This window comes from Laetiporus sulphureus (genome assembly GCF_001632365.1).
Source record: "Laetiporus sulphureus 93-53 unplaced genomic scaffold LAESUscaffold_11, whole genome shotgun sequence".
Taxonomy (NCBI): domain Eukaryota; kingdom Fungi; phylum Basidiomycota; class Agaricomycetes; order Polyporales; family Laetiporaceae; genus Laetiporus; species Laetiporus sulphureus.
The window spans coordinates 167,340-192,898 of record NW_024468520.1 but is presented as its reverse complement, the minus strand read 5'-3'; the positions used below and the strand labels follow the sequence as shown (position 1 = coordinate 192,898).

The window sequence follows — 25,559 nt, the reverse complement described above, 5'->3', positions numbered from 1 at the left end:
TTTAGAAGGGTAAGGATCCGGACAACGCAGTCATTTTATCATTCATATGGATGGACGGATCGAACATGCTATTGAAGAGCGGCCATCAAGAAGCCTGGAAAAAATCTTACAGTCAGGGCTGGAGAGCAGTTCCTGAACGACGCTGCGATGGATCCTATCCGGTATCAAATGTTATCGCGCTGAGATCTCAGTATAGTCTAGAGCTACTAGACGTCAGCGATGCTGGATGCACCTGATATGCTATGTTTCATGACACTGATTGCATACTGTCTGCTTCACGTTGTTGTGGATGGAGATCGCCTCTCCCGAAAAGGTTGCCGCATAGCACGCTGCATCCTGGATATATGGCTATGGGCATGAAGTACCTCCTGCAGATAGCCCGTGCATAGTGCAATCCCGGCCACCCATGGTTAAAGGTCACCTCCAACGCATCCTGCCTCGTGTATCTTCCGCATGGCACTCAGTTGTGGAGCATAGCTTGTCTGCAGAATCACATGCCTTCTTTTGGTGCTAAGGATCTGGTAGGAAATGAAGATGGACGAAGTCTCAATCTGCAAGAGCATTATTTTACATCAATCTCCGCGAGTCGAGAGGCGCTTGTTCGATTGTTGACCAAGCATCGTTACTCCGAATAAGTTATTCGGAATTCGGTGCGGTTAAGCCTACGTATTCGGAATTCATGTTATTAGCGGTGCATCCTTGAAGCTTGATCATTCGCAAGACTCGAGCTGCTATGAATATGTGTCGACTCCTACTCACCTGTGTTGTACGGTAAGACAGCTTGATCGTTGCGGGAAGGATGGATCTTTGCTCCATGTACGTAGGCGCCAATTACTCACTCCCGAGAACGGACGGCGCGTGGATTGCGTGATTCGTTCACCATCGTCAATTTCACTCCTTCATATAATACGAACACAATTGCAGGATGTCTTTCCTCAGTGCAATCAAAGCCATAGAGGCGTGTCCTATACGAGAGCTTGACTCTTTCTCCCGCATTTTGCACACATTTTTGCCGCAATGGCCAACACTCCTCACGGTGGTATCCTAAAGGTTTGCAGCTTTCTTTGCGATGACTTTGCGGTAAGCCAATCTCATCGAATCTGTCTGCCTGCAGGACCTCGTTGCTCGGGATGAGCACCTTCACGAAAATCTCAAAGCTGAGGCTCAATCGCTCCCTGACATCATTCTTACGGAGGTACATCATATGTCCTTCGTAACGCAAGCAATGAGTTCACCGCGAATACATTAGCGTCAACTCTGTGACCTGGAACTGATCCTGAACGGAGGTTTCAGTCCTTTGGAGGGTTTTATGAACGAGGCAGACTACAAGAGGTAAGCCGTTCCGCGTAACGTTTCTGAAGCCACCGACGACGTCTAACGGCTATATCAGTGTCGTTGACACATTACGTCTGGCAGACGGAACTCTCTTCCCTATGCCCATCACTCTGGATGTGTCTCGTGAGCACATTGACCAGCTCTCTGTAACTGCCGGTTCCCGCCTTGCGCTGCGAGACCCCCGTGACGATCAGGCTTTGGCAATCATAACCGGTGGGTATGCATCAGGATCATCTCGCGCGCTTCTGACTCTCTTCCAGTTGAGGACGTGTATCGGCCCGACCAGGTAAAACAGGCCATCAAGGTTTTCGGTGCGGATGACCCCGCGCACCCTGCGGTCGCATATCTCCGTCACAAAATCAAAGAGTATTACGTTGGGGGAAAAATTCAGGCAATCCAGCTACCGACACATTTCGACTACGTTGCTCTGAGATGTACGTGTTTTGCTACGTCTCGTTATCACAATTGACCATGTGACAGATACCCCATCGGAGCTGCGCGCACATTTCAAAAAGTTGGCATGGCGCAAGGTTGTCGCTTTCCAGACACGGAACCCGATGCACAGAGCGCACCGGGAGCTTACGGTTCGCGCCGCCCGTCAGCACCAAGCAAACGTCCTCATCCACCCCGTCGTCGGTCTCACAAAGCCAGGCGATGTCGACCACTACACCCGTGTCCGTGTCTACGAGGCCATCATGGCGAAATACCCGAACGGCATGGGCCACCTTGCCTTGCTTCCCCTGGCTATGCGCATGGCTGGACCACGTGAGGCCGTCTGGCACGCAATCATCCGCAAAAACTACGGCGCGACGCACTTTATTGTTGGCCGTGACCATGCAGGTCCTGGCAAGAATTCTCAGGGTAAGGACTTCTACGGCCCGTACGATGCGCAGGACCTGGTCACAAAATACCACGAGGAGCTCCAAATCGAGATGGTGCCCTTCCAGCAGATGACCTACCTTCCCTCAACGGACGAGTATGTCCCAGTTGATGAGGTACCAAAGGGCGCGCAGACGCTGGACATCTCGGGTACGGAGCTTCGCAAGCGCTTGAGGAACGGCGCCCCCATTCCCGACTGGTTCAGTTATGAGGGTGTTGTGAAGACTCTCCGTGAGAGCTACCCTCCACGCCTGAAACAGGGTTTCGTGATCTTTTTGACCGGTCTATATAAGTCTGGCAAGGACACTATTGCGAAGGCGCTCCAAGTTGTGCTCAACGAGCAGGGTGGCCGCAGTGTATCTGTTCTTTCGGGAGACAACATCCGCGCTGACCTCGATGCTCGTGAGTCGTGCTCGTCTACACTGAATGAACCTCCGCTGACAATGTGATATCCAGCCTTCAGCTACACCCCTGAAGAGCACTCTAAGAACCTTCAACGTGTCGCATTCGTTGCGGCCGAGCTAGCTCGCGCGGGCGCAGCCGTGATCGCTGCACCAATTGCGCCGAAGCAGGCGTCGCGCGACGCAATCAAGGACACTGTCCTGCACTCCGCGGGCGCCGGTGCGAACTTCTTTACCATCCACGTCGCGACACCGCTCGAGCACTGCGAGGCGCATGACCGGCGGGGCGTGTACGGTTTTGCGCGCAAGGGCATATTGACTGGCGTTGCGGGTGTCGATGAGCAATATGAGACGCCCGAGCGCCCGGATCTAACTGTGGATGTTACAAAGCAGAGTGTGCCGGAAATCGTTCATGGTGAAGTCAAGTTCCCTCCGTGCAGCTATTCAGATGCTGATGATGCTCTGCAGCTATCGTGCTGCTTCTAGAGACTAATTCCCTGCTATAGGTTCCTTTTGGCAAATAGACGGGCTCCGGACTCTGGACTGGCAGCATGTAATAATACATTCTCCATTATCTATTCGCAGATGTTCTGTACGGCACCTAGATGTATTGCATTGCTTTTGTCATGCTGTGAAGCAATAAAACACTTACATTCGAACTCGTTCGGCACTGTGTGCGCACGGAAATCAGCATAAACAACTGCATCATTCCGACTTGAGCTGTGACTCACTGGACACGCGCCCCGGTGACAAGCGTGAACTGCTCACTTGGCAACAGATCAACACCACCATGTCCAAAACGCATCTCGCCGTCACCGACAGCATCGCCTCTATCTGGCTCGAAGGGTGTTTTCATCATTCATAAATGCGGCTATAGGCACAATGTGCGGCGTTCGTGTGGTGTGTGTCGTCATCCATGAGGCCCTCATTACTCTCTGGGTCTTTGCTGCTATACCTCTGCTTCCTCATTGATGATTGGGCTGTGAGTGCAGTGAGAGTGCCGGTGGCCAGAAGGCGTGTCGATCATGGAAATGGGTGGAGGGCGACGGGTGGCTTGGGGGGCTTGGGGCGCAGGGCAAGTATGTCTTCTGCCAAGGGAGGACTGGACTTGAAGGACGCGGGGGACCTCAATTACTATACCAACGTCACGCTGGGATGACAAACGTTCCAGGTTTTAATTGACACGGGAAGGTGAGGGCACTCGTTGTCAAGAGTCTAGCCGGAGAGAGATGGCATGTTCACGCTAAACATTTTGCAGTGCGGACTTGTGGGTAGCAGGGAATGTACCTGGCGTGCAGAGCACAGGAAAGACCGCTACGATAGACTATGCGATTGGGTCGGCGGACGGTAGGTTTCCTCGCTTTATTTTGCAAGTGTATCAAGGTGCATATGTATTCAATGACGGCTCCTCTCCAGTTTGATGAATACACAGTTGAGGACCAGGCTTTCGGTGAGCATCATCAGCACGACTCCGTCGAACCTCCCATTCATACTATCATCCAGTTAGCGTCACTCCCGACAGCTCGCACCCCTCGGGCCAGGGCACCATCGGCCTGGGGCCCAACAGCGACTCACGTATCTTCGCGCAATTCAATTCAGGAGCGGGCGACACCGCTCGACCGGATCTTCCGTCAGAACGTCTCAGCCCCCAACATCTTGACCATCCTCCTTGGCCGTTCGGACGACACAACGAATCCGTTCCCAGGCGAGCTGACCATCGGGCGCGTGCTGGAAGGGTACGAAAATGTCACGGCGCAGCCGAAGCTCGTGGTGGTGAAGGAAGAAGATGGTCCAATCAGCATTGGCAGACGTTATTGGGTAAAGATGGGAGTGTTGCGCCGGGTGGAGAGATTGTGCAAGTGCAATCAGTCGTGGAGGGACTGGACCAGCTTGTGGTGGTATTTGACTCGGGGTTCTCCTTGCCACAAGTTCCGAGGTGCGTTGCTGTGACTGCCGAGATATAACGAATAATCTTCTCACCTTAGAATACTTCACTTCAGCACAGTCGCTGACGCGTTCTATTCAAGAGTGCCAGGGACTAACTTCACGATATGTTCCTGGTGCTGGCGAGGTATGGACAATACCGTGCGATGCAGAGCTGAATATCACGTTCAAGTTTGGCGGGATAAACTTTCCCGTAAACCCTTTGGATGCGAGCCTGGCAATGTTCAACGAGCGCAACGCTGATGGAGAGCCTGTCTGTGTGAGCTCGTTCCATCCTATCACTTCTGCAGCTTCATCAGAGTACGATATGATTCTGGGGATGGCATTTCGTGTGTACATATTTACACGCTAGCACTCGAAGCGTCGGGGCTGACTAGATCAATTGCAGTGAGGAATGCCTATCTGCTGGTCGATTTTGGTGACTTTGTCGATGGCTCCAGTTCGCAAACGGCGGAGCCCTATATTCAACTACTCTCCACCACCGACCCTGCGCAAGCACACCAAGACTTTGTGCAAGAACGTTTGGGCGGTGTGGACAACACATCATCGTTCCACCTACTCCCCGCTTCCGCTTCGAATATGTCTCAGGGCAATGACTCAAGCAATACCACCGACGCCTCCCTGGCGGGGGAAATAAAACCATATGTACCTTATATCATCGCCGGCAGCGTGGCCTTGGGGATCTTCTTTATTGTGATGGTGGCCTACTTCCTGACAAGACCAAGCCGGAAGGCGTACCAGCGACTGCACGAGCCTGCGCCCGCAGGCCTGCATTACGAACAACCACCTTTCCCTCGTTACGAGCGGCCGTACCGTCGCTACTAATGAAACACTGGACTCTGCATGGACCAACGCACTAGGGCCGCTGTGATTGTGACGGGCAACGGACCACTCACACATCATGTATTAAATTATTGTAGCACGCAACGCTATCGCTCTTGTTCTCGCCGCCCATCGAGCCATGAGGAGGCCTCACGACCCGTGCTTATCTGGAGAAGGTGCTAGTCGGGCGCTGTAGAAGGGCAGTGCGCGGAGACAAACACCTTTGGTCACGGAGGATACTTCGGGTTCTGGAACTGAAGACGCCGTCGCCGATAGGGACGGCGTCCGCGATGCGCGGGAGCCGGCTGCGAGTAGAGCCGCGTGCCCTTGGCAATGCATGGGCGCCCAATGTCGCGAACGCATTCACTCGTTTTCACTGTCGTCGTCGAGCGAAGGAGAAAGCTAGTCAGAGAGCAGAGAGCAGGGGCGGCAGCATAGAGTTACCCTCCGGTGATGCACCGGGTGGGGGCAGGCGCCGTGAACAGAGGGCGCCGCGTGACGCGTGACATGCGTGACGGACATCTCGTCGGTGGTGGCCGCTGGTGGCGACGACGGCGACCGCTCGAGAACGCTCTGCCGAGGGAGCCACGACCGCTGCGGGCCGCGGGCGATGATGGAAGCGCGCAGATGGACATCAGACGGGTCCCACGGTGGGCCGGGGGCACGCGGCGAATTGCGCGTCCGCCGTCGCTGTGCATGCCGACGGCGAAGGCTATGAGTTCCAGGAATTGCTGTTTTTTGCGTGCTGCAGCGCTGAGGATGTGCTCAGAAGTCATTGTTGGTCGTAGCGGTGGGCGATAGTGGAAGATGGAGATAAGGTGACGGGAGAGGCACGGCGGTCGGAGTTCGCCATGGCCAGTGACGAGCTCGTGCGCTGTGTGGGCCCGGCGCACGCGTGCGAACCATGTCCGAGCTGGGCTGTCGGCTCTGGCGCTCGTAAAACCCCTTGTCAACGCCAGCCCCGGCTTCCCACATCCCCCCTTCGTCGTCCCGCCCTCTTCTCGCGCTCGTCGTCCTCCAAGCTGAATTCACTCGCCAGAGACTATCCCTCCATGTCGCCTCCTGGCGAGTACGACACCCCATCCCTCAGCCAACCTATCTCCCCCGTCCCACACAGCGACGGCAGCGACGTCTCCGTCCATGTCGAGTCCGACGTCGACATCAAGAAGCTCCCACTCGACACCACCGACGCCGATGCCGATGCCGATGCCGACGCCGACGAAGTCGACGATGATGAGACGCCACCCGTCGCGAAGCCCAATGGTCACTCGTCGGCATACATGAAGAATCGTGCGGTATGTGGTCTTGTCCAGGGTCGTATGAGATGCGTGCTGAAGGAAGATCTGCCTGGTTCAGATCAAGGACGAAGATGATTCCGTATGTGCCTCAACTCTATAGTCCGATTTCATACTCAGCGCGCGTGACATATACAGGGATACGAAGATGAACCGGAGGAAGACGACAATGACGATGAGGATGCGTCGTATGCAGACGAAGAGTACGGTACCATCAAGAAAAAGGTGCCGAAGAAGAAGAAACAACCGTCAAAGCCGAGAGGTGAGTAGTTGGTTTTATGTCATCACTGATGTTGCTATATGCTATTCATACCGCATATAGTGGTGTCCCGTCCTTCCGGCTCGGATTCGGATTCGGATTATGGTTCTCGATCGAAGAAAAAGAAGAAATCCCGCTCATCTCGCGAAGAGTTGCGCGTCTCCAGCCGAGCGGGTAGAGTCCCCAACTATGTGGACGACGTGCAAGACTTCGAGCAGTTTGACGAAGAGGAGGTTGACACTGGAACCTATGTTGACTCCAACGCTGAGCCTTTGCACGAGATTGAAGCAGTCCTTGGGCACTCCCGAGAGGAAGGGCACGAAGACGATGCGGAAGATGACTGGATGCATAACATTGTATGTGTTCCAAAATGCCGCTCCCTCTCATGTTATCAGTTTACATGATCTTTGTAGCGTTTCCACATTAAATGGAAGGGCTTCTCTCATTTGCACAACACGGACGAGATGTACGAGTTTCTCAAGCGCTGGAAGGGTCTGAAGCGTGTCGATAATTACATCAAGGCATACAAAGCATACCAAGAGCGCGTTACGTCACCGGACCTCTCTCGCGAGGATAAGGAAATCCTTCTCCTGGACAAGGAGCGTGAGAAGGAAGAGCTTGAGACATACAAAACTGTTGAGCGCATCATCTCCCAGCGAGAGAATGCCGAGGGTCAAGTTGAGTACTTTTGCAAGTGGAACGGCCTAAACTACGATCATTGCACGTGGGAGACCCAGCAAGAAATTCGTCCCATTGCAAAGGAACAGATTGACGCGTTCAGGAATCGCGAAGTGGAGGCCAAGTTTCCGTACAAGAGCACGTTCTACTCCAAGAACTCAAGGCCGCCGTTCGGGAAGATCACGGAAGATCCAGAGTACTTGCAGGCTACAGGGGGCGAGCTGAAGGACTTCCAGCTGACGGGTCTTAACTGGCTAGCATACTTGTGGAGCAAGGGTGAGAATGGTATCCTTGCAGACGAGATGGGCCTTGGGAAGGTACGAGCAAGCACGTGTTAGCCGCTTCCATGCTTGTTCCGCTCATCCTTTGATGTCTGCAGACCGTTCAGACAGTGGCATTCCTCTCCTATTTGTTCCATGAGATGTTGCAATACGGGCCCTTCCTGGTCATCGTTCCTCTGTCTACGATCACGGCGTGGCAGTCGCAATTTGCGACATGGGCGCCGGATATCAACGTCATCACTTACATTGGAACAGCTGCAGCGCGAGAAGTCATTCGCAACTACGATTTTGGCCCGTCTCTTAAGAAGTTGAAGATGAACGTTTTGCTGACGACGTATGAGATCACATTGCGAGACTCCAAGGAGCTGGGCGACATCAAATGGCAGGTCCTAGCTGTGGACGAGGTTAGTGCGACGCTCTGCGGTATGCAGCGGAGCTTCTGATTAACGCTTGAATTAATCCAGGCCCATCGGCTAAAGAACTCCGAGAGCCAGCTCTATGAAGCATTGAGGTCCTTCCCGGCAGCCTCCAAGCTGCTCATTACAGGCACGCCTTTGCAGAACAACGTGAAGGGTAAGTGGGCGGTGCAGTTTGTCTTGCGATCATCTCAACTGATCGAACTTTCGCCTCGCGGCTTTCCAGAGCTACTCTCACTGATGCATTTCCTCATGCCAGAGAAGTGTGAGCAGTTTCTTTTGATTTCGGTTCAGGTACAGTTGTTGACAGAGCCCCTTAGTTCAATTGAGCAACGAGTTCGATTTGACTGACGTCGATCATGAGGAGAAGATCAAGGAGTTGCACAAGCAGCTTGAGAGTTTGATGCTTCGGCGGCTAAAGCGCGACGTCCTCACATCGTTGCCGACCAAGAGTGAGCGCATCCTGCGCGTTGAAATGAGTGGCATGCAAACGCATTTCTACAAGAACATTTTGACCAAGGTTGGTCTTCTTGGAGCATTGACTCCGGTGATAGTTTGTGATGGGCAATTTTACCGCAGAACTTCCAAGGTTTGGTCAAGAGCGCCAATGGAAACAACAACATTAGCTTGCTCAACATCGGTAAGGTGCCTGCAGACTGCGCGTTACGTGCACAGTGCTGAATATTGCATAGCAATGGAGTTGAAGAAGGCTGCCAACCATCCGTATTTGTTTGATGGTGCCGAGACCAAGACTGACAACGAGGAAGAGACCCTGAAAGGCTTGGTGATGAGCAGCGGCAAGATGGTGTTACTCGATAAACTGCTTGCTCGCCTCCGCCAAGATGGGCATCGTGTCCTCATTTTCAGCCAAATGGTCCGCATGCTGGATATCCTGACGGACTACATGGTTATGCGTAACTACCAGCATCAGCGGCTGGACGGCATGATTTCCTCTGACTTACGGAAGAAGGCGATCGCGCACTTCAATGCACCCGGTTCGACGGACTTCGCGTTCCTGCTTTCCACACGCGCCGGAGGGTTAGGCATCAACCTAGAGACCGCGGACACGGTCATCATCTTCGACGTGAGTCTCGTATCAGCGCGCCTGCGGCAAAGGACACGTTGCTAAGGCACCCACAGAGCGACTGGAACCCGCAGAACGACCTGCAGGCAATGGCACGCGCACACCGTATTGGCCAGAAGTCGCACGTTAATGTGTTTCGCCTGGTGAGCAAGGACACGATGGAGGAGGACGTGCTGGAGCGTGCTAAGAAGAAGATGGTATTGGAATATGCCAGTGAGTACTCTCGGACATGAGGCTACGGAGCTGCCCGATGACGCCAATGGCATGCAGTCATTAATCAAATGGACACGTCCCAAGCGCACCTCAGCTCAAAGGCCGGTTCATTGACGAAGGATCCATCCAAGCCGAACGATTTGAGTAAAGACGAGCTCCACGCCGTCCTCAAATACGGCGCTCAGAAGATGTATGTGGTGCTTCTTAGAAACTTACCATTTATTAACTTCTGCGGGGCTATCAGCTTCGACAAGGATGACAGCCAGCAGAGCAAGAAGCTAGACGAGATGGACTTGGACGACATTCTCAACCGCGCCGAGCACCACGAGACCATAGCTACTACTAACGAGGGCGCATCGCTCGGTGGCGAGGGCTTCCTTGCACAATTCGCAAACGTCAGTGACGTCAAGAACGATATGAGCTGGGAAGACATTATCCCGCTGGACGAGCGGCAGAAGTTCGAGAGGGAGGAGGACCAGAGAAGGGCGGAGGAGTTGGCTGCTGAGGAGGCGAAGGAAAGCAGGAAGCGATCGCACGCAACAGTGTCGTACGAGGGCATGGACGTTGAGCATACGAACCAGCCGCCGCCCGCGAAGAAACCGAAGCACCCACCGCCTCAGCGAAAGACTGCGACCCAGAAGGCTATGGAGCTCAAGGAACGTGACGTCCGTGTGCTGATCCGTAGCCTGCAGAGATGGGGTGACATTCGGCAGCGATACGATATCATTGTGAGTTAAGAATGCCGATATTGCTACTCGCACTATGCTAACGGTATGGTGTAGGTCAGCGAGGCCAAGTTGCAGGACAAGAATCGTGCCATGATCATCGACACCGCCGATGATATTGTTGAACTCTGTGCTCGTGCTGTTGAAGAGAACAACGCCGAGAAACGGGCACGCATACAGGCGGGGGAGACGTTGACGAATGCGCAGAAGAGTAAAGCTGTCCTGGTCACTTACCGCAATGTTGGCAATATCAATGCGGAGACGGTTCTATCTCGCCACCGTGATCTGCGAATATTGTACAACTATCTTCAAGACGTGCAGGACGTGTACACATGGCAGATCCCCGTCGACAATATCCGCCCGACGCTAAATTGGTCAGGCAGATGGGGACCGCAGGAGGACTCCATGTTGTTGGTCGGTGCGTACTTGTATGGCTTCGGCAATTGGGAGACGATGGCGAAGGATGCGAGGCTTGGCCTTGAAGGCAAATTCTTCCTCGAGGAAGGTAAGAAGGGCGAGGATTCTGCGAGCAGGCCAATCCCAAATGCCATCCACCTTGTCCGGAGAGGCGACTTCTTGCTCAGCGTGCTTCGAGAGCACGATGAGAAGTTACGAGCTATCACAACTACGCTCAGTCGCAAGGGTCATCCTATCGGCATGTCAGCCTCTCCTCCACCAGCTGCTTCGTCGTCGTTTAGCAATGGAATGAAGCGCCGTGCAGAGAGTGAAGCAGTTGCGTCTGTAGACGAAGGTAGCATCAGGAAGAAGAAACGGAGACCTACGCCAACCTTCACAGATTCTTCCTCCTCGGACGAATGGTATGTCGTATACGTTTTTGCTGTAAGTGATGACGCTGAAGTTCTGCTGCAGTCCATCGATGGACGAGGCGGCTACGAAGGAGGAGCTTCGCCCCGTCAAGAAGCAACTGGTCAGTGGGTCATTTCGACATCGCATATCCATACCATCTGATCCGCTATTCTCAGAAAAATTTGAAACTGTCTGGCGGTGACATGCCACGCGACGAAAAAGTCACCATCTTGAAGGAGTCTCTTGCTGCTATTGGAAAACGGATCGAGCTGGTCTTGGCACAGAAGGAAGCAGTTGGTGAGGACCGAGACAAATGGCGTCGGCATCTTTGGACGTACGTTTGTGTTCTACCAGAACATGTCGCTGTCGGCTAACTTGGACGCAGGTTTGTCACCTTATTCTGGCCCAAGAAGGTCAAGGCGGCGAAGCTGGAAGAGATCCACGCGAAGATGGTGATGAAGGAGAGCGCGCCTCGTGCGTCGTCAACGAGCGATGGGGCAGGCGCTGCCAAGAAGCCACGCCTAAGCACGTCGACGAGCGTGACGACGTCTCGGAGTAGCGGTTCATCGCTCCCTTCGGCATCTACCCCCTCGTCGCATGCGCATGGGAAGTATCGGTGACACGTTTTGGTCGGCATTTCTTGCTTCACAGTTCTCTCGACCTTGCACTCTTCTCTCTCTGATACCCTTTCCTGCCGCTGTATCACTCTTGCCTATCCTTGTCCTGTCGCTGTCGAGTCTTGTTCCTGTTGGTACCGGACATTGGTCGGTATACGGGCGCTAGTCTACTGTGTTCATATCATGCATTGTCTCGTTTTATCTGCAGCTCTCGCTAGTCACCGCTTCTGTACAACAATTCCACTCTTTATCAGCCCGTCAAATTCAAGGCTGCATTCTTGTGGAAGTGCGATATTGTTTCCGCCTGAGTGATCATACGGAGAGACGTCATCTGGTAAGTTGGTGGCGAAGTCCGAGAAGTGTCCAATAGCATACATATAATACATCATGATACACCTTAGTACAGCTCCCATCCTCCACTCCCCGGCCTCGGCCACTATTTGAGGGAGCGCAGAGGGAGCGAGTAGCATCCTACAACCACGGACTCGCTGCGCGCCCTCTGCCCATTGCCCTACTCCACTCCACCCACTCGAAGGGCAATCTCGGAAAGCCCTAATTGTAGATGCGTCTCTTTCCGAGACGACTGCTGCGCCGACCGCAGTGCACGCCGAGAGCCGGTGCTATTAGACTATCCGGCAAACGCGCAGCGACGGCTTGCCCGAGCGAACTCGTGACACAGGGAAAGCCTCGACTGAGTAGCGAATAGTATCATCGCGTCACACTAATCCTGTGCGAGTTCAGGTCTTGTGAGTTATCACGCTGGGAAAGAGGACCCGGCTATGCACTCACTCTTGTCCTTGCACGTGGATTGCAGGCTTCGCAGCGCTCGTGCTCCTCTTGCGGCGGCGGCCCGATGTCCCCACTGTCACACTGACAAGCTGCTGGCCTTCTGCAGGGCCCGCAGTTGGCGAAGGGAAGGGAACCACGGTAGATGCCCCCGCCTGGCTCCGATGTGCTGTCGGGAAGCGCCGAGCGGCCTTGCGCTCTGCTTCGTGGGTGACGGAAAGAGGAGCGGCCGCACGCGCAGCTAATCATCACCAAGCAAACAAGCAATCAGCACCCCGCCCTTCCTCGCCAAAAGCTCGCACAAGCAACATACACCCACCTTCGACGACCTTCGCGTCTGCCTCGCGGTGGAAGCTCTCCATGAGAGCCGTAAAGCGACGCACCTGCCACGCGAGCTGGCTCGCGCGCGCATAGTTGCCCTGGCTCAGCGCCCACTTGCGCTCCTCCTTGAAGCGGCGGCGTTCCGAGTCGGCGAGGCTCGCGCGCGCACGCAGCACGGCGATCTCGCGCTCCCGCGGGGTAAGGCGCCCCTCGGGGTCGATTGAGGATGGGACCGAGTCAAGTGAGATGGAGGGCGAGGTGCTTGCGTAGGTGAGCGCGGGTGTGAGTGGGCGGGGGTCCTGATCCCGAGGGGCATCGTGGCCATGGTCTCTGTCTCGGTCTCTCGGACGCTCGCGTTCGTCGCCGGAGCGGCGGTGGGTGCGTCCGGCATCCCGCTTGTGTCCGTGCGTGCGGTTACGGTCCTGTCCGTTGCGGCCGAACGAGACGAGGCGGAGTCGTCTGCTGGTATCTGGCGCATCGCGCACATGCACCGTCGCTGCGCCCGCCCGTGCGCCGTCCCTTGGCGTGCCGTCCTCGAAGATGCGCGCGAGCACGTCCGAGAAGACGACTCCGAGGGCAACGCCGAGCAGCGTGCAGACGCACTGCGTCGCATCATAGGTGCGCGAAAAGTCGAGGGTGAGCTTCGCGGCGATGCCGAATCCGACGGGGATCGCGAGCACGAAGAGATGCGTGAGCGCAGCGTAGAGAAGGACGCCTTGGAAGAGGCCGGTGAGGAGGAAGTCTGGTGTGGAGGGCGGCGAGTCGTCAGGGCTGGAGACGAGCGAGTTGAGGAGGATGCGCGCACCGAGCGCAAGGATAAGTGGGAGTGTGGTTGTTATTTCCATAAAATTGATGCATGCAGTTCAAAGAGCATCACAGAGAGCAAAAACAGAGCCAGTAGCAGATTGTCAACTGGAGTTTGGCGGGGAACGGATGAGGGGTCGCGAAGCGTATCTGAGCTCAATCAGAGTGTCCCAACATGAGGCTGCCGTGAGCTCTCCTCCACGTGCTCACAAGCTCCCGCATTTCGACAGACCGGGGCGCAGTGGCCAGTACAGCATTCAGCAGTCTACACGAGTACAGAACAGACATGAAAATAAAAACATTGATACAGATATATCATACAGCGCTAAGCATCAGTGTCCACATAATTGGCCATCGGGTCTTCCGTCATCCGGCGATTCATCCTGTACGCCTCTGCACCAGACCGTTAGCATTCCACGCCAGCCAAGACGAGTAAGAAAGGGACGTACCGAGCTCTTCCTGCGTCACCTCAGAGCTGCCACTCTGCCCGCCCTTCTGCCGCTTCCCAAATCGCTCGTCTGTGTCCGCGTCCTCACCCCTCGCCTTCCGTTTCTTCTCCTCTTGGATCGCCTGCGCCAGCCGCTCATTGTTCAGTGCAACCTCTCCCTCGCCTAATCGCTTCTTCGAATACAGCTCCTCCGCCTTCTTCTTGCGCTCCTCTGCAGCGTCGTTCGGCGCGGGTGGCTGTTCAGAGATGGTTGATGAGGAGAGGGAGGATGCGAGCAGGCGTTGTGCGCTGGAGGCTTGGGCGGCTTCGATGCCGGCCTCGCCTGTGCAGTAGGATAAGTGGGTGGTCGAATGACAACAGGCATAGCCCCATTCTCCCGATGCTGGGTCGTACCATGAGCCCCAGACGGCCATGTGGTTGTTGACGTGCACTGTAATACTAGTGTGAGCGATTACCGATGATCTGAACGTAGATAACAACATACCATCCTCTGGGTATTTTGACCGCACCGCTGTCCGCTCTTTTCCCTTGATCACCTGGCCCGTCCGCGAGAATTCGACATACTCCTCCGTCTGACCCTGCAGCAGCTCCTTTGGCGCTTTCTGCAGGTATTCTTCGCCGCCGTACGTGGCGAGGATACTGGACTTGGTGATGTCCTTCAACTGCTCCTTCTTATGCTGGAATGACTGGTGCAGCAGCTGGCCTTGCGTCGGGTTTGCGTTCATGTGCACGTCGTTGCCCCTTGCGGCCGCGTTCCATGCGAATAGCTGGAGCTTTTGTACTTCTGGTGCCTCTCCAGAGAAGCGCATAAAGTTGTCTCCTGCAAAGCGGGCCTGACAAATGAAGGTTAGCAAGCTATTGCTGTCAGCAGGGTTACTATCGGTACACACCTCTTCTGGTGGGACGTTTTTCAATGGATTGTCGCGCATAGAACGAGTCTTCGGGTCATAGTATGCACTCGACGGATCCAAGTTGATGAGATACTTCGCCGTGTCTTCTCGGATTCGCAAGTTCCGGACGGTGATACGCGTCTTCGTATCCAGCTTCTGGCCCACCGCATCCGCCGCCTCCGCATACTTGTCTGCATCCTCGTCCTCCTCATCGCTGCTGCCAAAGTCATCATCATGGGGTCCCTCTCCCTTCTCCTTCCCCGTATGCGCAATCTTGCGCACCGCCGCGAGGTCCGTCGTCGTCTGCTTGTCAATCTCCTCCTCACGGAGCTTCTGCCGCGCCGCCTCCACCGCAGCGTACTCCTCGTACACCCTTTTGTGCTCCGCGGGGTCATACCCATTCCACCGATCACGCTTCGCATCGTAGCCCGACGCGACATCTTGAATCACCTCATCCTGCGCGATGTCCTTGTTCGTGTACCTTGCGCCGCGCCGCCGCGGTCGCTCGAGGCAGTCCGCCCGCTTATGCGTCATCGCACCACAATTCTCGCATGCGCCCTTGCGATATTTCTTTGCCGCAGGTCCCGCCTTAACCCCCCTGTCGTACCAGTTGTCGAGCTTGTCCGCTGAGCGGTCGTACTCTGGCATACGCTGATGGCTGAGGGAGGGTGCACCTGTGTCGAGGTACCATGGTGCCTGTGCGATGTACTCTGTAAGGGTAGTAGATGAGCATCCAAGTCGTTGACATAGAACACTTGAACACACGTACGAGGAATGTGGGGGTTGATGGCCTTCCCCTCCTCATCCAGAGCTGCTGGTGCTGTGCCGGCCTTACGAGCAGCATCGAGATCCTTTTGCCGGCGAAATTCTTCACGGGAAAGCTTTCCAGTTGCTGCACATTTTCGTTAGACATCAAAGACTTCTCGAGATGAAAAATAGACTCACCGGAAGCTGAAGCCATGGCGGTGGTAATGAGAGATGAATGTCAAAGAGCGCACGTGAGGATCGACTAAAGACGTGGATTAATAAGCGCCGATTATGGTGCGGGTAATCACTCAGCCGGCCGAACTCTTCCAGCTTTATATATGTACGCACACAAAAGCCACGATGGTCGAAACACAACGAAGTTGTAATCAATGTATAAAGACCAAAAATAACAATGACAGTGACGAGATTCGAACTCGCGCGGGAAACCCATCACGGTTTTGCTCATAAGCCTAAACGTGACGCCGTAACCACTTGGCTACACTGCCTGTAACAAGCTCCCTTTATAGTTATATAATATCATTTCTTGTCTGCTTCGGAATGACCAAACCAATATTTACGAATCAAAGTACACGCGTACTGCCCTCACACTGCTTTTCACGCTTCCTTACAATTGAGTGACGAGGATATGACTCTCGCTCGGGTGCAGGAGGAATACATGCGGGGATAAAGCAAGGGTGGCCACGTGGGAGTGTACGCGAATATTGACGCCCATAGACGATGTACCAAATTTACGGGCAGCAGCAGCTGCATTGTGCCCTTGCCAGGCCACCATCGTCCTCACCGTCCTCCATGATGCACTCCCTTCATCCGAGCCCGGCGCGGCCCCTTGGTCCCCGCAACATTCAGCGAGCGGCGTCGCCCTCCCAGTTCGCCCTCCCCGAGGTCGCTCCCCTCAACATACGCAAGCCCAAGCTCAAGCTGCCACAGATCGACTTCGACAAAGTTGAGGGCGGTGCCTTCAACGGAGGGTACCTTGGCGGCTCTCAAACTGTTTCACTTTCGTCGCATGCGGGCACGAATACCGACTCGCCCGGCGAGCGCACCGTCCGGCCTGACCAGACCATCTCTCCGCAGGCCCGCCCGCCAAGCGGCATCGTCTCCATAGAGAACATCCGCCGAACGGTCGAAGAATTCGAGCACTACACTGATGACAACTTCGAGGAGCTCAGCCGCCTCGGTGAGGGCGCAGGCGGTGCCGTGTACAAAGTCCGCGACAAACGCACGGGCAAGATCATGGCCCGCAAGACAATCACCACGCTCGAGGCTCCCATGAAACAGCTCATTCGCGAGATCAAGATCACATCCACCACATCTCACTTCAACATCATTCATTTCTATGGCGCGTACATCTCGCCGTCCTCCAGCGAGGTCAAGGTCCTCATGGAGTTCTGCGAGGGCGGCAGCCTCGAGTCTGTCGGCAAACGTATGAAAGAGATTGGTGGACGCGTGGGTGAGAAGGTTGCAGGGCGGCTTGCTGAGGGGGTGCGCGCTATCGCTCCATCGTCCTGCTTGGCGACGCTTGTTGATGCTGATACGTGCCGCAGATCCTGCAGGGCCTCGCGTATCTTCACAAGCAAAAAACCATCCACCGCGACATCAAGCCGCCGAACATCCTCCTCTCACGCGATGGCGTCGTCAAGCTGGCCGACTTTGGCGTTTCGGGTGAACTTGTCAACTCGATCGCCGGCACGTTCACTGGCACAAGCCTCTACATGGCCGTGGGTGCCCCTTGATGCTGCTTCTGCGCGAGACATGCCATATCCTGACTTATCTGTCCACAGCCGGAGCGAATGCAGGGCGCAGAATATACAATAAGATCGGACGTCTGGTCTACGGGCATCTCCTTGCTCGAGCTGGTCCAGAACCGCTTCCCTTTCCCCACTGATCTCGCCGCGATCGAACTCATGATGTACATTACTCAGTATGAGGTAGGACGCTCATTCGGCGAGCTTCTGCCGCAGTGTCTTCGTTTGCTTCTGGCATTCTGACGCCTATCCTTCCCACATTGCAGCCGCCTGAATTAGAGGATGAGGAAGATATCACCTGGAGCGCCGAGATGAAGGACTTCGTTCGGGCAGCGTAAGTCCCCGTCATCGTGCTTCTGCCGTTCAAATTATAAATATCCTGGATCTCACGCTCTCGGTTCCTGAACCACAGGCTGACGCGAAATCCTACGCTGCGCCCGACGCCGAGCCAACTGCTCGACCACCCATGGATCAAGAACGTCATGCAGCACGAGGTCAACATGGCATCGTGGATACGCAAGGTGTGGGGTTGGCGAAAAAGCAGGAAGTCGGGCGACACGTGAGTCGTACCTACTACTCGCTGTTTCCTTTCTCGTGCGGGCTCGGAATAGGTCGAGGTACTGATGTACCCTCGCGGTCCTGCAGCTCTTCGCGACCAGGTTCAAGCCGTAGTGAGCAGACATCGCTTGATGCGTCGATGGCCACACTCTCCTTAGGACAAGACTCCGCCCCTGCGCAAACATGAAGGAATAGCCTTGTCACCATGGATTCTCCTCGGGCGCTTGTATTGCCATGATCGTCTCGCTCCTCCATCTCGCACTCGATCTCATCTGCCCACGCTAGTTCTCGCTGTCTGCTTCGTTTCATCTCCGTATGACTGTCTAATCTATTTACTCTCCTCTCGGCACGAACGCATATCCAAAAATTACTATCGCGCGCTACACATGCACGCTACATACAATCGATCCCATTTTTCCGTATCTTTTATTGTGCATAGAATTGGGCATGGCGCGCGAGGGGATTGGATTAGGATGGAAGGTGCTGCAGCGAAGAGGAACGGCGCGGCATTGCGCCTGGCTTGATTAGGATAAGGATGTCGGACTCCGTTGAATGCATATGAGTATCCACACATGTACTACGTTTCTGTAATGCTGGTTTACTCTTGTAGGCGATCGTGTGCGAATGGCTGGAATTTTCTTCAATTCATTGCGAGGTTATTTCTGACTACTTATACATCTCGACGACTTCCATAATGTCCGTCTCATGCAGGATAAAACACGAGGATTGAAATTTAACGATTTTCCGTCACAGCTCAACAGAGGTCCTTTATACATGGAGAATGAAAGTGTGCAATGCAAGAAAGCGTTCTACGAGGCGACGAGATCGAAAAAGGGTATCCGGTTGGGAGGTGTCGACGAAGGATGCTGTGAAGAACTTGGAATGCTGCATAATAGTGTCAGCTGTGCATGCGATATAATCCATTGACCGAACCTTAGGTATTCACTACCAATCCACCGTCAACTCTTTCAGGACGGTTGATGACACGGGCACCTTCTTGCCCGCCCCTACCTCTCCGCCCCCTCCCACCTCGGCCTCTGCCCCTTCCTTTACTGTTGTCGTGGCTTCTCGAAGAAATCTCTTTAGGATCTTCTCGCCGCGACGTGCCTTCGCCCAATGCATCGCACAGTACGGCATGATTCTGCTTGTTGGTGGCGAGCTTGATAGTTGCTTCTCTCAATTGTCTACCACTATCGTGAAGCGGACTCTTAGGCGACGAGAGAGCATGCACCTGAGGAACTCTTGCTGTGTGACCGATAGGTTCCTCTGAGGAGCGACTGCGAGTACGAGACTGCCCGAAAGAGGCTTGGATGGCGTGCGATCCTTGAATGGAAGTGATAGTCGTATCCTCCTCTTGAACTGACGACAGCCGCCGTTGAATCAGACGAGCAAGAGGTATTGAGCGTGTCTGCTGATGGCTTAGACTGCGTATGTGCAGGTTCGTAGACATAGGCGAAGGCAGAACTGCAGTCGCCGGTGAGCGTGAAGATCTGTTTGCGACAATGGGTCCACGCAGTCTCATGGAGGTGAGCGGAGTGTTCGGGGGAGGCCTCGGTTGCGCAAGAGACCTTTCCGCTTGCTTCGTGGGTCGGATCATGTTTGACTGCTGTATTCGTTGGCCTTGCGCATAAACCGAGAGAGAAATAGCAGGAAGACCATCAGAGGGGTAAGCAGAGCGAGGCTCAGAACCATTTGCAAAGGACTTGCTTTGAGGAAGCGCAGATAGCAGAGCCAGATCAACAGAGTTGCCCAGTATGCCCAGGTTGTTGGATATTTCAAGAGCCGTCGCACGAGTATGCAAAGGACGCTCTTGACGAGATATAGCACTGCGTGGCTGGAAGAGATTAGGCGATGATTTTGGCAGACTAGATGCGGCTAACAATTCAGGTGACAGCGAAGAGCCTTGGTATGGAGAGAAGCTAGAGGACCATCTGGGCGACGAGGAGTTCGGCGGGGTTGGCAGCAAACTCTGCTGCTGCTGAAGTTGTTGCTGGCGGTATTGCTGAGCAATATCCAAAGCAGACAGACGATGAGACGGAGCGCGCTGAACAGATTGCACATGCCGGCCAGAAGATTCAAGAAAATCGCCGTTCCGAGGCAAGTCTACGTTCCGACGAGACGAAAGAGATCCCAATGTTGCATTAGACTGCAAGTCGCCGCCAAATTCATTGGCTGATAGAGAAATACTAGTCAAATGCCCAGCATCTTGCAGTGACTCCGGAGTCATGAGCGCCATCTGCCAGTCGAGTATCTGTTGGTCGCGCAGACGGTCAACCCTAGAACCGGCATTGGAAGTTCCCATAGTTTGCTTGTTCAAGTAGTCTAGCTGATGGTGATAGTCGCCGTACCAAGTGTCCGGCTCGCCGTGCATTAGCTTGGTGAGGTCAATAGGCTCTTGACCACGCAGAGGATAGCCGATAGCGTCTTGCGGCGGCTCAACCCGAACGGTCTGCGTTTTGCCTCCGGCGGGCAAAAAACGCGGTCGTGGCAGCGTGTTTGTTTCAAACTTTGGTTTCTGCAATCTGGGCGGAACCGCGGGATGCTTTGCTTGGGATACCGGTTGCGTAAGCGCCTGCGCAGGCACATTAACATCAACATTCTCGGAGCGAGAACGATACGAAGCATGGTCTTCTCCCTCCAAACCCCATATAATACGAGGAAGATTGTCTTGCTCTTCTATCACAGTTCCTTCTGCTCCGCTACACGTAGATTTGAGCTGCAATCCATCAATGGATAGAGAGTACGCACGATGGACAACGAGCGTATGGAAGTGATAACGGGCCATGTAGGGCCGGTATGGGACGCGGAGGGGACTTCGCCCAAGCGACCCATTCTGTGATAGCTCTCGTGAGTTTAACTCTGAATTGCTGATAAGGCGTACGCCAAACCTTCATCGTCTGCATGTGCAAAACAATCAGAAACATGGGGGCCGCGCAGGAAGCCCTCTGCGAGCTGGTCCTTATTCGCTATGATTACTACGGATTCGGGGGACGATGGAGGTGACGGCGTATGCGGCAGTTCCGAGGCATGCGATGGTACGCGCACCCGATTCTGCTCTTCGGTGTCAGATGTGAACGACAACCCGATATGGTCGATGTCATTTGATTGAAAAGAACAGTCGCCTTGGACTGGTAGAGGCATCGACACTACGCGAATGGTAGTCTTCTCCATGGCTGCCTTCGCAGAATACTCAGGTACAGTCTCTGGTAGTGACACGATTCTTGGGGCCGGAGGCTTGTGAGAGCTTGGGCGTGGATATCTGCCAATCGATAACTTGTCCTGTAGTGTGCGTACGGCAGCCGAAGTCGAGCGAGTTGTGCTGAACATGTCCAAGTGCTCTTCGAGCAGGAGGCTATACTCGCCCTCGGATTGTGCCGATGTCGGAGAGCAATATGGAGATGAGGACGGAACCTTTCCTGGAGACAGTGGGGCATCGTCCTTGAACGGATCGTTGTGGATCAAGGATGATGGTTCGGTCGGATAGGACGTGAAAGTCGGCTCGGTCTGAACGCCGCGCTCCACGTATTGCTTCATGTCTCGCCCTTCCAACGTCGATGTCTTTTCCATGGATGAAGAAGGGGATTTGGACTTGGAAGGAGCGCGTCGGAAGATGAACGTTCAGGAGAAAGCGCGAACTGGCGGAGTCTCAATCCGTCTGACAGCGACGGACGCGTTCGTCACGCGTGCGCGCTGTCGCATAGCACGTGAAGTCGACTGCATAAATGGTGTATACATATACTACTTGCATTTCCCTCGTTCCACTCGTAGACTATGTGCTGTGGTATATGTGTGGACAGTCTCTGGGTACGAACAACTCGGTCTCTTTCACCGATTCATTGATCAGGTTTCTGGAAGAAGCTCGAGATCTTCGCCATTCCCTTAACATTCGCTTTCTTCAGCTTCTCGACTCCTTGCGAAGCTTTACTCTGCGCCTTGCGTTTCTTCTCAGCTGTATCGCCATTCTTGCTCTTGCTTTTCTTCGCATTCCCGCTATTCGTTGCCTCAGCTGCTGCGGCCGCTTGTTCGGTCTGAATGGCTTGCAGATATGATTGTAACTCAGCAAAGCTATAAGAATTTCATTAGCTACGAATTCAGCGCATCGAAGAGGACGATTCAGACTAACTCGAATTTCGCAAGCAACGAAGAGTAAGTTTCAGGCGAGATGTATTGTGAAACTAAGTCGCAGGCAGCTTTGACTCTTGCAGCTGCACGTACTCCGTTAGGCACTGTGAACCATGGAATTACAATGGTACTCACAATGGAGCAGAGTTTCCTTCTCGTCATCCATCAAGCCGTCCTTCGCCAACTGCCGGATTACGGTCTTCGAGACTTCACATATCTCTGGCTTCGCTAAACGGGCGACTTTGGTGTGGAGATATTCAATCGCCTTTTCGTGTGAATATCTATAGACTATGATGTCTGTTGCGACCTCTGTGCAAGCCTATCAGACGGGACAACAACTTGATCAATCGTCGACGTACTCTTAAATTTACAGATACATCTCATAGCGTTCTGTATGCATGCTAGCGACATGAGCTGAAGAATGTCATCGACCGAGCACGATGCTGCCTGTTCAAGGCTTCGGGGCTGTGCCTCCGCTATTTTGGAGGCAGCATCCTCGAAGATATCGTCCAATGACCGATAATTTCCAGACGACCCGTCCGTCTGGATGCATGATGTCGTAGTTAATTAGCTTCTCGATGCAGTTTCGTGGTTGCTTACCGGTTGAGTGGATTGGAGAACAGATATCAACAGGAATGAAGGGTCGATGGGAGTCAGCAGGAGCAGCTTTCCATCTTATACAGCACACATCAAAACAATGGCATACTGTAGATACTGACTTGACGCACCATCTACCACCTCACCTTCAGGCATGAACCATGAGCGCGGTTTCGAAGGTGAGATTGCTTGCACTTCGAGAATCTCATCCTTCGCGTTATTCTCGGAAAGAACGGGCAAGAATAGAGTTGGAAGACCTTGGCAGTCAGCGTGAGCGGAATGAAGCGACACAGATTCACATAGAAACTATTCACCTGTGCGTGGATGCGGTAGCATCAGGAAACGTCGCTCTCTTGCTCCAAATCCTCCATTACAAGCATTCAATTGACCCACCAATGCAGAGATCACGCCTTAGCAGACAGCAGAGCTCACTATTCAGCGGTTTCATAATCCACAGGAAACAACACATACCTTCCGGAAGAACAGCAATATGATGCGGCATACCGAAGAACGCTCCCGTAGAGATATGTTTCCTTACTCCGCGTCACGATAGGAGAGATTGCCGATGGTGTTGTGCCTCTCGCGAGAAACGTTAGCGAGAGCCGAGGTCGCGTGTGGGAAGACGCGCCTGTGGCAACGTACTACGCGGACGCGACCGCAATGTTTGTTCATATTTATTTTGTGGCTAATCGGCTAGAATAGGCTTAGGTTCGCGCCTTGTCCGAGACCCAAGTCTGTCCAAGCAAATCCCGAACATTACAAGCTTTTAACGCTTGGCTTTGCTATCATCCGCACACACACCGGCTGTTGACATTTGTGGCCAACCACTTCCCGATGTCCGAGAGATTTTACATGATCGCTGTCCACGGTGGTGCCGGCGTGCATCCCAGATCTACAGAGGCGGAAGTGAAGAGATCTCTCAAGCTGTGCGTCTTGGGCCTCAGGCTGTTGTGCTCTTCAGTCTCATCTGTTGCTGCTACTCCAAGCTAGGGCTTGTCGGAAAGCGCTGTTGAAGCTTCAGGAAGGAAGGCCCTCCCTTGATGCAGTAGAAGTGGCCATAACTGCCTTGGAAGACGCGGAGTGTCTCAATGCAGGTCATCGCAGCATATGCTTGCTTGCTCCATCTGCACCAGGTTGCTGAAGTTGGGATGCAGGATATGGGTCGAACTTGACGATAGACGGTAAGGTTGAATGCGACGCATCCATCATGGACGGCAGCACTGGAAACTACGGCAGTGTCGGTGCAATTTCTGGTCCGTTCGTCTCCTTAAGATTACAGCTGGATATCATGTCAGCTGCAACACGATATACCCGCTAGGTTTCCCGCATCCCATTGAAGGAGCGCGAGCGGTCCTTGAGTATTCCTCTGTACCTGATCCCCTTGGCCGCATAGCGCCAATGTTTGTGGCACATCGCTCCTACATCTTCGTCGCTTATTGACGCGTTCGCAAGGATACTGGTTGGCGACGGAGCGCTTAGCTTCGCGAGATCGCGAGGGTTGCCGGACGTGCCTGCGGCATCCATGATCGCTCCCCGCCCTCAGCAGGAATGGATCAAGTGGAAGACGGCCCTCGATTCTGCATTATCGTCGCAGAAAGATGCCGTTCAGATGGGAGCCGCAACCTCAGCTGGCGACCGGCATGCCGTGTCTTCTGACCTGCGTCAGAAGCAAGATACGGTTGGCGCTGTCTCATGGGACTCCGGAAAAACGCTCGCTGCAGGGGTATCTAGGTAACTTTGGCTCTCGCCGTCTCCGGCTGTTCTCATCTTCCTCCCCGCTCACAATATAGCGGCGGTCTGTTGCTGAAACACTCCGGTCGGATCGGTGAGGTATCATCACATCATTCCAACTGGCGTCAAGTACATACATGACACCTCTCTTCCTAACAACCAGGCTGCGGTGTACGGTGCGGGCTGCTGGGCCAGGGAGTGCTCAAGTGAGACCATTGGCGGCGTGACGTGCAGTGTTTCTGGTCGCGATCATTCTGCGCTCATCGTCTTGCGGGCCGCGCTAATCCGTGTGTAGGAGCCGGCGAAGATATTATCCGTGCCGCGCTGGCAAAAACTATATGTGACGCGCTGGAAACGTCAGAAGGGGACCGCACCCACGCCGTAGTCCAATCTATTCTGGCGGACCGATTGAATGGCAAGCGCTCTCTACTCTGCATATTACCACGGCAATTGACTTGACGGAAAGCGGTCCGCGCCGGTGAAGAGATCCGTGAAGCTGAGACAGGGCTGCTGCTGCTGGTGAAGGAACGTGATATGCACGACCATAGGATTATACGTAAGTCTGACTGTACCGGCATTATTCTTGAAGCCGATGGTCCGTCTCAAATTTCGAATAGCTCGATTGTGGTGTGCATTTACAACGGAAAGTATGGCTATTGCCTATGCATCTTCATTAGACCCAAGACCAAAGGTGCGATACTTTTGCTCATCAGATCCAGACATTTAGGCATCAATCATTCTGTGACGCGTTGCAGGCGCTAGTGTTACGGCGGAGTTCTGCGGATCGCATCAATGGAAGACCGTTCTACATCACCGCATTGCCTTTGACAAGGGCCTGAATGTTTTTTAGTTCATACGTCGTTGTTGACCGAGCCTCTAATGTCGCCCCAAAGCACTCATTAGAACTACGGTGCTGAGTACACTGTGCCGGCATGCCTATCAGATTTTGGATGCGGAGGAATTCCAAAGAAGCTGATGCGCTCAAACTTCGATCTGAACTTGAACTTCGTTCGGATTCCCAGCGGATGCATCT

General features: G+C 54.1%; 10 protein-coding genes and 1 non-coding gene across 11 annotated transcripts; 5 read left to right on the top strand and 6 right to left on the bottom strand.

Moving 5' to 3' along the window:
* Nucleotides 1–735: 735 nt before the first annotated feature.
* Nucleotides 736–3,275, top strand: LAESUDRAFT_697217 (ATP-sulfurylase). The gene is made up of 8 exons (XM_040906300.1): nt 736–1,050; nt 1,115–1,195; nt 1,250–1,332; nt 1,391–1,548; nt 1,596–1,769; nt 1,816–2,616; nt 2,671–3,030; nt 3,084–3,275. The coding sequence occupies exons 1-8, from the start codon at nt 1,018–1,020 to the stop codon at nt 3,119–3,121; spliced, it is 1,728 nt and encodes a 575-aa protein (XP_040766091.1). The 5' UTR covers nt 736–1,017; the 3' UTR covers nt 3,122–3,275.
* A 256-nt stretch (nt 3,276–3,531) lies between these two features.
* Nucleotides 3,532–5,847, top strand: LAESUDRAFT_769614 (acid protease; the record flags this gene model as incomplete). The annotated part of the gene is made up of 11 exons (XM_040913779.1): nt 3,532–3,650; nt 3,690–3,759; nt 3,787–3,806; nt 3,874–4,006; nt 4,032–4,065; nt 4,119–4,190; nt 4,261–4,388; nt 4,415–4,551; nt 4,616–4,686; nt 4,712–4,888; nt 4,948–5,847. 11 exons carry the CDS (start codon nt 3,532–3,534, stop codon nt 5,382–5,384), a joined length of 1,398 nt encoding a protein of 465 aa, XP_040766090.1. The 3' UTR covers nt 5,385–5,847.
* A 1,129-nt stretch (nt 5,848–6,976) lies between these two features.
* On the top strand, nt 6,977–11,759 carry LAESUDRAFT_649316 (transcription regulator; the record flags this gene model as incomplete). The annotated part of the gene is made up of 15 exons (XM_040904168.1): nt 6,977–7,291; nt 7,349–7,930; nt 7,993–8,298; nt 8,359–8,467; nt 8,537–8,575; nt 8,631–8,830; nt 8,890–8,950; nt 9,003–9,394; nt 9,451–9,607; nt 9,665–9,797; nt 9,852–10,335; nt 10,390–11,150; nt 11,203–11,260; nt 11,316–11,473; nt 11,525–11,759. The coding sequence occupies 15 exons, from the start codon at nt 6,977–6,979 to the stop codon at nt 11,757–11,759; spliced, it is 3,990 nt and encodes a 1,329-aa protein (XP_040766089.1).
* A 274-nt stretch (nt 11,760–12,033) lies between these two features.
* On the bottom strand, nt 12,034–12,925 carry LAESUDRAFT_723850 (uncharacterized protein). Its single transcript, XM_040908494.1, has 2 exons — nt 12,546–12,925; nt 12,034–12,483 (listed from the first exon to the last, which is right to left on the bottom strand). Exons 1-2 carry the CDS (start codon nt 12,789–12,791, stop codon nt 12,478–12,480), a joined length of 252 nt encoding a protein of 83 aa, XP_040766088.1. The 5' UTR covers nt 12,792–12,925; the 3' UTR covers nt 12,034–12,477.
* Nucleotides 12,701–13,824, bottom strand: LAESUDRAFT_723849 (uncharacterized protein). Its single transcript, XM_040908493.1, has one exon. It carries the CDS (start codon nt 13,706–13,708, stop codon nt 12,791–12,793), a length of 918 nt encoding a protein of 305 aa, XP_040766087.1. The 5' UTR covers nt 13,709–13,824; the 3' UTR covers nt 12,701–12,790.
* Nucleotides 13,825–13,940: 116 nt separating this feature from the next.
* LAESUDRAFT_723848 (pre-mRNA-splicing factor SLU7) lies at nt 13,941–16,184 on the bottom strand. The gene is made up of 6 exons (XM_040908492.1): nt 15,951–16,184; nt 15,775–15,897; nt 15,006–15,715; nt 14,600–14,948; nt 14,117–14,545; nt 13,941–14,060 (listed from the first exon to the last, which is right to left on the bottom strand). Exons 1-6 carry the CDS (start codon nt 15,964–15,966, stop codon nt 13,993–13,995), a joined length of 1,695 nt encoding a protein of 564 aa, XP_040766086.1. The 5' UTR covers nt 15,967–16,184; the 3' UTR covers nt 13,941–13,992.
* LAESUDRAFT_t35 lies at nt 16,166–16,258 on the bottom strand. The gene has a single exon. It is a non-coding gene; the product is annotated as a tRNA-Leu (tRNA).
* Nucleotides 16,259–16,565: 307 nt separating this feature from the next.
* On the top strand, nt 16,566–18,081 carry LAESUDRAFT_648971 (kinase; the record flags this gene model as incomplete). The annotated part of the gene is made up of 5 exons (XM_040904146.1): nt 16,566–17,255; nt 17,318–17,491; nt 17,555–17,701; nt 17,785–17,852; nt 17,931–18,081. The coding sequence occupies 5 exons, from the start codon at nt 16,566–16,568 to the stop codon at nt 18,079–18,081; spliced, it is 1,230 nt and encodes a 409-aa protein (XP_040766085.1).
* Nucleotides 18,082–18,944: 863 nt separating this feature from the next.
* On the bottom strand, nt 18,945–21,643 carry LAESUDRAFT_811441 (uncharacterized protein; the record flags this gene model as incomplete). Its single annotated transcript, XM_040914311.1, has 3 exons — nt 18,945–20,775; nt 20,825–20,909; nt 20,965–21,643. The coding sequence occupies 3 exons, from the start codon at nt 21,641–21,643 to the stop codon at nt 19,011–19,013; spliced, it is 2,529 nt and encodes an 842-aa protein (XP_040766084.1). The 3' UTR covers nt 18,945–19,010.
* Nucleotides 21,644–21,778: 135 nt separating this feature from the next.
* Nucleotides 21,779–23,402, bottom strand: LAESUDRAFT_697204 (uncharacterized protein). The gene is made up of 8 exons (XM_040906299.1): nt 23,267–23,402; nt 23,110–23,205; nt 22,927–23,052; nt 22,799–22,872; nt 22,558–22,741; nt 22,334–22,507; nt 22,200–22,281; nt 21,779–22,141 (listed from the first exon to the last, which is right to left on the bottom strand). Exons 1-8 carry the CDS (start codon nt 23,295–23,297, stop codon nt 21,910–21,912), a joined length of 999 nt encoding a protein of 332 aa, XP_040766083.1. The 5' UTR covers nt 23,298–23,402; the 3' UTR covers nt 21,779–21,909.
* A 245-nt stretch (nt 23,403–23,647) lies between these two features.
* On the top strand, nt 23,648–25,501 carry LAESUDRAFT_697203 (N-terminal nucleophile aminohydrolase; the record flags this gene model as incomplete). The annotated part of the gene is made up of 11 exons (XM_040906298.1): nt 23,648–23,721; nt 23,786–23,889; nt 23,950–24,048; nt 24,114–24,195; nt 24,248–24,526; nt 24,586–24,625; nt 24,690–24,768; nt 24,822–24,941; nt 24,993–25,082; nt 25,144–25,217; nt 25,282–25,501. 11 exons carry the CDS (start codon nt 23,648–23,650, stop codon nt 25,363–25,365), a joined length of 1,125 nt encoding a protein of 374 aa, XP_040766082.1. The 3' UTR covers nt 25,366–25,501.
* Nucleotides 25,502–25,559: the final 58 nt, after the last annotated feature.

Excerpts from the sequence above, each read along its gene's own strand:
- LAESUDRAFT_697217 (XM_040906300.1), top strand. The coding sequence starts at position 1,018 with ATGGCCAACACTCCTCACGGTGGTATCCTAAAG. Across the intron at positions 1,770-1,815 it reads CGACTACGTTGCTCTGAGAT|ATACCCCATCGGAGCTGCGC; the intron begins GTACGTGTTTTG and ends ACCATGTGACAG. Across the intron at positions 3,031-3,083 it reads TGTGCCGGAAATCGTTCATG|CTATCGTGCTGCTTCTAGAG; the intron begins GTGAAGTCAAGT and ends GATGCTCTGCAG.
- LAESUDRAFT_723850 (XM_040908494.1), bottom strand. The coding sequence starts at position 12,791 with ATGATTAGCTGCGCGTGCGGCCGCTCCTCTTTCCGTCACCCACGAAGC.
- LAESUDRAFT_723849 (XM_040908493.1), bottom strand. The coding sequence starts at position 13,708 with ATGGAAATAACAACCACACTCCCACTTATCCTTGCGCTCGGTGCGCGC.
- LAESUDRAFT_723848 (XM_040908492.1), bottom strand. Across the intron at positions 14,546-14,599 it reads GTCAAAATACCCAGAGGATG|TGCACGTCAACAACCACATG; the intron begins GTATGTTGTTAT and ends CTAGTATTACAG. Across the intron at positions 14,061-14,116 it reads GGTGACGCAGGAAGAGCTCG|AGGCGTACAGGATGAATCGC; the intron begins GTACGTCCCTTT and ends GGTCTGGTGCAG.
- LAESUDRAFT_697204 (XM_040906299.1), bottom strand. The coding sequence starts at position 23,297 with ATGCCGCATCATATTGCTGTTCTTCCGGAAG. Across the intron at positions 23,206-23,266 it reads TATTGCTGTTCTTCCGGAAG|GCGTGATCTCTGCATTGGTG; the intron begins GTATGTGTTGTT and ends CTGTCTGCTAAG. Across the intron at positions 23,053-23,109 it reads GCTACCGCATCCACGCACAG|GTCTTCCAACTCTATTCTTG; the intron begins GTGAATAGTTTC and ends CTGACTGCCAAG.